Raw genomic sequence first — 11,786 nt, 5'->3', positions numbered from 1 at the left:
CAAAAGACGAGGGGGGAAATCCGGCAGGAAAAGGCAGAACAGGCAGGCTGGAAAACCGGGAACAGGACGAGCAAAACGGGCGGGTTGGACGGAAAACAAACACAATGACCTGGCAGTGAGTGAGTGAAAGACAGGGGTTTAAATAGTGAACTAGGCAGAGTGAACAGGTGAGACTAATGAGCTGATGAGGTGAGTGTGACTGGCAGGTGCACTGAATGAACTGATTAGGTGAGTGAGGAGCTACAGAAAGAAACAAAGACAGAACACACAGGGCAAAGCCTGATCGTGACAATACTTGCATTGCAAAGCTACATTTTTAAATCACACATACGCTATGAATGATTTACTCAGAGACGAGAAGACGAGGACATGCTTACTTTGGGAAGCAGTGAAAAAGCCCAAGTCTTTGATCAAATTAAAAGTAGTAGATCCCCCAATTTCCTCGTTTTCAGTTCAGTCTTCTGATTCGCCTTTAATTCTCCAATATCGATGGATAGCTTGTGTCCGAGCCTCCAATTGTTCGCTGTCCGTGGTGCTGAGCAGATTGTCTCAGTCTCAGCTCCCAGCTTCTCTTTCATCCTTTAACTTTCTTTCCACAGGGAGAGAGAGAGAGAGAGAGAGAGAGAGAGAGAGAGAGAGAGAGAGAGAGAGAGAGAGAGAGAGAGAGAGAGAGAGAGAGAGAGAGAGAGAGAGAGAGAGGCGCAAAGCACTGGCTCTGATCTTGACAGAGAAAGAAGGGTTATATTTCGAGCTGTTAACCGTCAAAATGACAAGAGGAACAGACATTTAACTAAACACATTTTCCTAACTAGTTTACATTCAGTTTTGTACACTTTTAGATATTTGTACTTTGCTTTTTCTGCTGGTCAGCCCACTTTTACTCTTTTTACTTTTTATTCCACTACGGTTATCTGACAAATTGATTTAGTTATTTTGCAGGTTAATAACTTGAAAGAACATATGCTCATCATAAACATTATTATGTGCTTTAGATTAAGCCACCAAACAGTAAAGTAGTTATAAACTCAGCCAAAGGTGATTTAAAGGGGCTGTGTGCAGGATTTAGTGGCATCTAGTGGTGAGGTTGCAGATTGCAGTCAACTTGATACCCCTTCTCTCACTCCTTCCTTTCCAAGCGTTCCAGAGAACAACGGTGGCCATTAGGTATAAAAACATGAAATGCTACAGCCAGTGTTTGGCTTGTCTGTTCTGCTGTAGGACTGTGAAGAGGACCCGCTCCCTATGGTAATATAAACGGCTCATTCTGAGGTAATGACAACTCAAGATTCTTAGTTTCAAGTCAATATACACTAATGAAAGCATATTTCTGTATATTATATTCCATTTCTGTCAATAGATCCCCTTTAATCCTACACACTGGACCTTTAAAGGTGCTCTTTAACTCGAGATATCTCGTGTATATAACAGTTATGTTTACATTCAGTGACAATACAAACAAAACAGGGACCCACTCATAAAAAGATTGCCCCATAGCGCCACTAGTGGCCACAAACTCCACAGGTTTACAGACTAAAGATCAGCGTGTTTTCACGGAGACACCTGTGCTTCCTGGATGTTCAGGTAAAACATTTCTCTGTACAGGGTTGATATACAAGCATCAATAGCCATATAAATCAATTAATTCCTTGTTTTCTGTTCATACTGACTCAACCTTCCCGTCTACGTGTACTGTAAGTCTCACCTCAACTCAATGGGGATTAGTCAGTGCTATCTATAAGATGTATTCCGGCAGAAGAATGCAGTCATCTCCAGTATAAAAAGATCATGTAAGTATAAACTGTAGTAGTAATGTTCTAAATTAGAGCACATATCAGTAGTGAAACTTAGAGAGAGTGTCAGTGTGTTTTTAAATATAATATATTTTTGGCATTTTGCCTTCATGCGACAGCACAATAGAGACAGACACAGGAATCATAACATGCACCAAAGGTCGTTGGCTGAAGTCAAACCGGGGACATTGCAGTTTCCCGGTATGCGTTTAATATGTTCTGTCCCTTTAATCACACCCTGACCTGAGAGACACAAGTCTTCTTCTGTCTTTATTGTGGACGACAATAAACAAGAAGAACCTTTATCTGTGAGTGGTGGTGCTTTGTTTCTTTTGTCCCTGCCACTTACCGTGCACCCGATACACTGTTCAAGATTTGGAGTCGTGCTCGCTGCCACTTTCCATTATAGTGCAGAACCAGCCAGCTGGAAATTGATCGAATACCAGCAGGGCTGGCAAACAAGGGCCCACTGGGACATTTACGAATGGACATTCGCAGCTATTAATTGTTTTCTTCCTTTTATATGCTAAATTTATACTGTGCAGACAATTTACAGAAAACATGGTTCGGACTGCTGTTATGTGGAAGGTTGGATCTAGTCTATTACACCTAGTTGCAAGGTGCATGGAGCTAAAGCAATCAAGCAATTCTGTAAGTGCTTAGACCTTAAAGCTTTTTCTCCTTGACATAAATATTGTGGTGTGGTGAAATCAAGGTCAAGTAGACATCTGTTCTGCCACAGCGTAAGATTTCCACTGCCACATTCTGCAAGACGACCCGGTAGAGAAGAGCACAAGAGGCTGCTAACAGTTTCCTTTTCCTGTGTAATGTGGGCATGTGAAGCCCACTCACAATGTTATTAGAGATAAGTTAGCATTTAATGTTCTGCTGATGAATTGCTTAGACTGATGGCTCACGCATGCTAAATAAGATTTCCAATGCAACCACACAGTTAGTTAGACATCTAATTATTTTAAGGCTTTTAAAATGTAGTGTTTCCTGTCACACTATCCATTTGATTTATTATGAAAGCTGCATGTCTCATTATGTGCATCTCTAAATGTCAGTCACAAAGATGTGTATCTACCAGACTGTTTCTACCCGTGACTCTCTCTCTCTGCACACACACACACACACACACACACACACACACACACACACACACACACACACACACACTTGGACAGTAGAGCAGCAGACAGAGCATCTACATCATGATGCTCTTACGCTTCTATGATCATAACATTTATCCTTAACTTCCATTGCTTTGTAGCTTACCATGTTACCTCTTTTTATTGCTTCCTTCTCTGCAGGGAACATGGTTGCACTACCACGCGCACACACACACACACACACACACACACACACACACACACACACACACACACACTCACACACACACAGTCTGACAAAACCACACTTAGATAGACACACATTCTTCAGTTAATATCTAAGTGTCAGTTGGGTAAGGACTTGAAGGTTTATGCCCATCTCCAGAACAACCCCCTGCAGTGCAGCTATAACACAGCCCAAGGGTTGACCTTACCAGCCTGTCAGAGGACATTATTGTCCTGTGGGCAGTGTGTGTGTGAGAGAGAATAAGACACGGCTGGCCACAGAAAGAAGAGAATGAAAATATTAGTGTCAGTGAAAACACATGCATCTTAATACTCTCCTGCTCGAAATATAAACATATAAAGAAATGTTAGTTTAATTTAGAACAGGGTACACAGAAAAACACACCTGAGAACACGTCTCATAAGCCTACAAAATGAGGAAATTATATATTTTTTAGATCATGAGAATGAGACAGCACTCAAACAAATGAAAAATGAATAAAATGGAACATCTAAAGGCAAACAATCGGCTGGAAACAGTTGAGGACATTTATTATAAAATCAATAAAAACAAAATGTTGTTGGAAAAAAGATGAACTGATTATTTAAATATCAATGCTTTGTTACAGTTATTACTGTGGCAAAGGAGGCACTGTGTCACATACCTCAAAAAAACTAAACTCTCTCGTCTCTTGCTTGTTCTCTCTTTCCCTCTGTCAAAAATAAACAAAACAAAATGATGATATAATAGACCTGTTTATACCTCACCAAACCCAGTCTCAACCAGGCTGAGAAGATTTCCGCATTGTATAATCAAGTTTGAATCAATGAATTATCTTCTTTTCTGTTCACTATTGTGTAGCAGTGACTGGCAATGCTCTCACTGCCAACTCCTAAAAAAACGTCCTTCCGAGTTTTACATCTGCAGTCAACAAAGAATCTGGACAAATGTTTGTGTCTATAAAAGATTCTTTTGTTAATTGAATTTTCAAAAAACATTTTTCTCAGTCTCTGTTGAGAACTGTTGACTTGGCGCTGTAGCTTTCACATAATGCACCATCTTATCATTGTGACTGTGTACAGTATACTTTATTGTGGAAAAGAAGAACAAAATATACAGACTCGTTGACTTACATGAAGTGCAATTCTTTTCTAATTATTGTGCTTCATGTGTTGTTTGTGCTCCATACTACGCAATGTCTATATATGTGATTAAACTCTGAATCTGGATTACATTAGGAGCCATATCCTGAAAATCATTTTCAAGGCTTGTGGACATCAGGTTGGTCTCATCCAGCATTCGCAGAGCTATACCTGCAAAAAATAATGTGCCTTAATTCATCGATATCCCACTAAATCATTTCGTATGTCATCCACGTAATCATGAGCGAGAAAGTATAAACACTGCAAAAGCACACACAGGGTGAGAGGGAGGGGAGGGGCACGGGTCCAACAAACACCAATCCTTCAGCAAGGAGGCCGCTGTTCATTCCCCAAGTGAGAAAAGAAGTCAACGTTGATTTATTTGTCTCGAAACTATAGTGTATGTAAGTTATTTGAACCCAAACGACGATCTTTTCCTAAACCTTAGTGCTTTTGTTGCCTAAACCTAACTGAGTTGTTTGGTAACTAAAAAATGAGGTATGACTTTTCATAAGATATCATACAATACCCAGTGGTGGGCCCTCACCCTCTCCAGACCCTCCCCTCTCTCTCCCCCCTCTTCCTGTAGCCCTACAATAACACAGACGGAGGCCTCAGTAAGTGCTGTTTTCCGTGCCGGGCTGGAGGACCCTCCCCGTAACCAAACAGGAGCCAAGCTCATTTTACCTTCACTCGGCCCGCCGGACAAATGCAAAATACTACATTTCATGCATTTGGATGAAGTGGTTCAGCAGTGCAGCTTCATTAGTCGACGGGACCGACTGTTTCATGGTTAGAACAGGATGAACAGTATATCCTGATAGTACAAAGAATGTTCTGGTATCCATCAATACGATATATCATAATATCACCAGAATAAATCAAAACTAAATACGTTGGCCTAAATACGGCCTCAGAAAGGCGCTGCTGTGCATTTACACATTTGTTTAGAATCATTTGAGGAGCAGAATTTTAAAATAATCACATTATTGTCTGAAATCCGGATTATTTGATTAAATGCAACTAAAGCTAACCAACCGGAACATAGTAAGAAATCAATGTGTCTCTTCAGGGAGCGCTCTGGTGGCTCAGTGGTCTCCGGTCAAACACCCCAGATGTTCTCTGTGCTTGACAGTGATGATAATCATTTTCTAAAATGTGGGCTTGTGAAGTCTTTGAGAATCTACGACTGTAATTATGGGCGATGCACTTGAGAAATTATCTAAAGCTTCATTGTTAAACCAGTTTCACCCCAAGATGAAATGTTGGCTGTAAAGAACACACCGTCTTGGATAAAATCATGACATGCATCAAGGTGAAACTCTATTTGTTCACATTTTAAGGGATAATGCTTCTACTTAATACACATTCTCACCGTTTTCTTTACGGGTCTTTACAAACTCACACAAAAATACATAATATGTTAAGCTGAGCTCGAAGGAAATATGTATAAACAATGACATCAAAATGATTTCCATTTGATTGAATGGTTCATCCATAAATAACAACAGTTTCTGCTTTCAATACTTCACTCAATCTAAACATCATAAGCTTCAATTAAGAGTTGGAACACAGATTATGAGCTCTCACAGTCTGAAAAAAGATGGTTTGAACAAGCTTAAAGGAGAAACAAAACCTATTGACTATATAGCATTATACTGTTAGGTATTAAAATAGTGCAAATTCATTACAGTGTCATATACTCGCTGTGAAAAACTTGAGTTATTTGGCCTTAAAACATTTGAGCCACTCGCTCTTCCATTCACACACGTTTTCCTTCTCAAGTCTGAACTCTGCACTGAAATACTGCCGATGAGGATAAGAGAGCGCAGGAGTTATTGTGGGACTCTTCTTTTCTTTGTACAGTGCCCCAGATGCCTGCAGCGAGGATGGCTGGGCCCTGGCCAACTCAAACACCTCTAACACGTGCCCTGCACTGCTTCAGGAAATACTGCCGAGAGAGAAGGAAGGGTGAAAGAAGTGAAGGGGGGGGAGACGTGTTTCTAAAATGTGAAAGAAGCTTTACAACTGTTATTTCACAATCAAATCACAGCAGATCTGTGTCATTTCCACACTTCAGATGAAATACTTTCACATCTCTGTGGGTGAAGGAGGCCTCAAGATAAAGGAAAGCACGGTGATCTCTTACTCCTGACAAATTCATGCATTTTTGTACTTTTTTAAATCTTTTAAATTATTTCAGAATCTAGTGGAGGCTGCAATAGAGGCCACAACTTCCATCCACTGACATGTAGCTCTTCTTCTGCAGAGATACTGAGAAGCAGACATGCATGCACACAGACTGATGAGCCCGTGCTGCTGTCGCAAATTTGTAAATTTGTTGTTGTGCCACGAAAACATCTAGACATGTTATCTGAAAGTCAATTGATTTGATTGAGTTTAGAGAGCTTCCACCTTCGCTTGGCTCAACCTCATGCTGGGTTTTATTGCACAAACCACCCAGAGACAGACGTTCTATCAAGACAGACCTGCCAGATGAAAAACCTCCATCACCTCCTCCAAAGACAGCAAAGAGGAGAAAAACACTGAAGATTGGTCAAAATGTATGACACAAAGTGCTATTGTTAATTGAATAGTGAATATTGTCAGGTATGATATCTGGTTATTGTAAAAACAAAGGGGGGGGGGGGGGGGGACTCACAACGACAATGTACAGCCTCTATTAGTCTACCATTAGAAACACATAAAGGTCTCCAATACAAGGAGATTAAGCCCAGAGAGACTCTGTATTTCAGACAGGAGAGCTGATACCTTTCATGTTTTTGGTGTCTGCACCAACCTGAAAATGAACAGCACCATTGTGAGGACTAACCTTGAGATTACAATTCACATTTGAGCCCAACAAAACATAGGTGTTTATTTTCTCATGCTTTGTAATCAACACAGGGTGGGATGGGAGCACTGTTTGTGATTGATTGAACGAATAAATTGAACTTTGCACCTTGAGCAAGGCTATTATCAACTGGGGACAGCAGCCAAGTACCCCAGAGCCCCAGACCCGTAGGGTCCCTGAATCCTATTGATATTATTCATTGGATATCAGTTAATATTACTAATTTAATTGGTTTGTAATTAAGTGCTGATTTGGTCGGGGACATGTGGATACTTGTTCATGTCAGTTGAAATGTCAAAGTCTCACCAGACTTGTGTCAAATTGCTACATATTCCTCAATAAATATGTGATTAATCAGGGGTCAATAGGAGTCAATAGGGGCCAATACGTCCACCGGCCTGTTAATCTAATAACCTGGTAAAAGAGAGACAACCACAAATAATATCAAGTGGTACTAGATTAAAAATGAACACCAATTACATATTTGTTTTTTAACTTTTTGTAATTATTTCCATTTTATTTGTAAGTTGTGTTCAATACAAGACTGTGAGTAGAATATTAGACTAAGTGCTTTTACATAGAAAGGAATGAGGGGACATGAAGCAGCGTGCAGGGCTCCGCGCGCAGCGGCTGCTCAGAGAACTGCATGACGTGGAAAGAGGAGGAGAGAGGAAGTTCTCAAAAACTTTTTTTTCTCCCTGGAAGGATTCTGGAGAAGCTCCGTTAGATTTTCAGAAGAAGGGGATCCGATCCACGGAATAGAGGAACACGCAGGGGACATAACGGTGTCTATTCATCCCTTCCTCTCTGTTTGTCTCCTCACATGAACGCCGTGAAAAAGGGACGCGTCTGTTTGCCTTTGTCCTGTGTCGTCTGTTCCTTCCCAGACTGAGAGGACTTACACCATCAGAGGCGATGAGATGTGAGTGAGCTATGCCTTGTGGAAATGGACAGACTTTATCCAAGCGAAAACATGGCGTCTGCGTCCCGAGGTTTAGCTTCTTTTCCAGTCTGCTTGTGGCGCTTTGCTGCCTGGAGGCATGGGGCTCCGGGCCACAGGGGGACGGCGGCAGGAGCTGCAGCCCCTGTCCCGTTAACTGCAGCTGCACGCTGCCGGGGCCCCAGTTGTCCTGCGTCGTCAACTGCTCCAACATCGGGCTGGAGAGGGCCCCAGCAGCGGCAGACATCCCGCAGGCCACCAACGTGCTGTAAGTAAAGTGCCTCAACAGTCCGAGGAGGGCAGGGATGTCCAGTGAAGGGTGCATTAACTCAATATTACTCGGTTTTAATAGTGGGAATAGTTTAAAACATGCTCCTATTGAGATTTAAAATAATCCCGATGGGGCATATTTACTTAAATTAACGTGGCAAGCAGGTAATATGCTACTTTTTATTTTTTACACTATATATTTTTGGGTGTATTGATGTGTTGTTTGCCATGTGGTGACCACTAACTGGAGCTCTTAGCCTGGTTCACCATGTTTATATTTAGAACATCTCACTCTGCATCATCCACCCAATTGAGAAATGAAAACGTTTTTTGTTGTTGTTGTGCTCTTGTTTTTGTTGTCATTGATCAGCCGATTGGTCGATTGACAGAAAATAAACAAGCAGCTAATTTGATTATCGATTGATGATTTGAGTCAAATGGTAAACATGTTGCTGGTTCTTCTTAAATCTGTGTATTTACTGCTTTTCTGCATTTTGTGTCTTTGTAAATTGGTAATCTTTTTGTTTTGGAATGCATTATCTTATATTACACATAATGCTTAATTGATTAAAACAGAAAATAATTGGCAGATTAGACAATAATGAGAACAATCATTTGTTGCAGCCGGAGCCATGCATCTGCACTCTGACAGATGTGGGGGTTGGATTAATGTGGCCTTGAAAAACTTGCACCGAACCTGCGCACTACTGTAGGTTGATAAAAAACAGAAGCGGAAAAATATATAAATTATATTTTTAGAAAAGCACGTAACATTTGAATACACAGAAGGTTAATAATAATGTAAAAAGAGTAGGACTTTCTACTAAAAGGTTACTTTTGTGTGTGGCGCAGGCTTCTATTGAAGGCCAGACTGCTGGTGACACTGTGTGTGTGTGTGTGGGGGGGGGGGGGGGGGTGTGTGTGTATGGATGTGTGTGTTTTAGTTTGGTAGTTTCTGTGGAGTTGGTCACCAGAGAAGTGAAGCTGGTGTTTTTGGTGCAGATCAGTCTTCAGCCTCTGGTGCTGCTGCAGCAGAACATTCTGTTCTGCACCGACGGAAGACACATGTTATCAATTACTTATTTCCTCTCACACTACTTTCTTTTATTTAAGTTAGATATTTACCCGAAACCAGGGCTAAAAGTTATTGCACATTATTTTGGAACTTACTTGAAAATACTTGACTAAATAGAAATATCGTTTGAATTGGGTTTTGTTAGAAGATAAAACTCTGTTTCAGCACAAATTCTCTACAACTAAAGGCAGCGTGCATATTTGTTATTATTTTGATTGTATTTAAACCTTTCTCCCCTCATATCAACAAGCTTACTTAGCGCTTGACATTTAGTGATTTGCATCAGAGAGGAAGAGTGCTCTGTTAGGTGCCATGTTAATTAGAGGCAGACCCTGCAGCAGGATCTGTCTCTAATCAGGTCAGACTCTATTGGAGTGCTAATTGCAATGATCTAGATAAACTTCCTCGGTCCGGCTGTACCAGCAGAAGCCATAATCTGTGGAGGTGACTCACTGTGAACATCACTGTTCTCACTAATTTGGCCTCTTGACTGCTGCTCCCACCCTATAAGCAGAAGCATGGAATTAAAAACAGACATTTAAGTTAATGCCATGACATTTCAGGAAGAGACATCCAGCCAAGAGTAGAGAACTTGATATATTATATTATAATGCTGCAGGCAGTGCTTGGCCTGTCTTACCCACCACTCATTATTTAAAGAATAAAAAATATAATTTACTTTCAGGGACTTGTCGGGGCAAAGGCCAGACTGTCTGGAAGATGTAATGTATTAGATATAAGCCCTCCTAAAGTCACCTTTCTCACCGTCTATTGAGTATAGTTTTGCCTCTCAAGGCTACCATGAATCTCTACAAGGTGCTTTTACAGCATGTCCTCCAGTGAATAGTGTCAAACTGTTTTAGGGTCTGGCAATAGGGAAAGAGAATTATTAAGGGAATGGCCTAGAACTTGAAAAGAAAAGGCAATTTAAGCCATTATATTCTTTAGCTTTCATTTTCACAAATATAAATAGTGGTTGATAGAATTGGATTTCTCTCTCTGTGGTATGAGTCCAGTTTGTTATTGGCACTGCTTGAGACCTCGGAGGAGTAAACAAACAAAAATCTGTTCACTATCACAATAGACAGAAAACTAATATCCGTATTGCAGATAGACAGTTTAGCATCCAGACACATGTCACCTCATTAACAACTTACTTACTTTACTGTGTGATGTGTCATGCTAATTTTACTGAAGCGTAATTAACCACCTTAGCTGAGGCGCTCTTTATTTCAAGCGAGGCGAGGCGCCTCCACTAGAATACGCTGCAGGAAACCCTGGAATTAGTGTCAGTATCACAGTGGTTTCAATGCTTTGCAGGTGCATGTTGAGTGCTTTATCTCATCGGAGATCATTTCACAGGCTTTTTCTTTGGTAAAATGATGAAAGTGAGATTGTGATGTTAATACTCAGCGTTGCGATGTGACCTTCATGTGTATGGCTGTGCATCTGTGTCAGTGTGAGAGAGAGGCACGATGGATTTACTGCTGAATTTCCTGTATTTTTTATGCACTTTACTTGTGCATTAACATTCAAACAGTTAGACTACTCAGCAGTAGTTTTTTAGCCAGAACGTGTGCAAATTAGTTTTTGTGTTATATTAGCATTGTGTAATCTTATGGCATTTATTACAGGCTGAATTGTACTCTGAAGGTATTTTTCTCATAAGAAAAATCCTGGTTCATGATTAGAAAAAGCTTTTTTTTCATCAAGGATTAGAAATATTGACATAGCATGTATATCTGTATGTAGTCTGGTCTTAAATATGCACACATGCTCTGTGTTCCTGGTCTTAAAGCTGTTGGTAACCACACACTACTGTTTGTTACACATTTTTCCTTTCAGTGAAAAGAAACAGCATTCTCTCTGATGAATGAAAAGGTTAGACAGAACGAAAGTGGAGCAAGAACATTTCACCTAATTTACAGAAAGTGGAAGCAGTGCCGTCTCTTCTCCGCTCCCCTGTGCCCCTCTACCGAGCCTCAAATTAAAATGTTTTAGACACACCACTGGTCAATAAACAAAAGAATCATCTCGTGGAAGTATTTTAACATACTACAGAGTGCAGTTGGAGAAAAGCCTTCCCATTGCACACCAGTCCATCTGTTCCAGCCCACACACATAATACAAATCTCTGAGCACTTCATACAGACAGTTTATGCAACTCTGAAGTTACTTCTGGGAAATGCTTGTGGATCGCACTCAGCTTTTTAAAAAGTCTGTGCAGCCTTTGTTTAGTATACAACTTATCGTTGAAGACAAAGAAAGTGAATGAGAAATTCAGACAACATCCATCTGAAAGTGCACAGCTTGGAACATATATTCAGTCCACAGTGGAAGCCGTGGGGTTGGTGTAACAGATCAATTTCCTTGGCAA

At 40.7% G+C, this 11,786-nt stretch overlaps 1 protein-coding gene across 1 annotated transcript in view; it reads left to right on the top strand.

Moving 5' to 3' along the window:
• Nucleotides 1-8,057: 8,057 nt before the first annotated feature.
• pkd1a (polycystic kidney disease 1a) overlaps nt 8,058-11,786 on the top strand; it is a 50,262-nt gene continuing 46,533 nt past the window's right edge. The window contains exon 1 of the mRNA XM_076090851.1: nt 8,058-8,332. Within this exon, the coding sequence (XP_075946966.1) occupies nt 8,058-8,332 (275 nt within the window). The remainder of the gene's footprint in view (nt 8,333-11,786) is intronic.

The sequence above is a fragment of the Anarhichas minor genome, unplaced genomic scaffold (genome assembly GCF_050575085.1).
Source record: "Anarhichas minor isolate MPS153535 unplaced genomic scaffold, ASM5057508v1 ptg000012l, whole genome shotgun sequence".
Lineage (NCBI taxonomy): Eukaryota > Metazoa > Chordata > Actinopteri > Perciformes > Anarhichadidae > Anarhichas > Anarhichas minor.
This window is presented reverse-complemented; position numbering and strand designations above follow the sequence as displayed.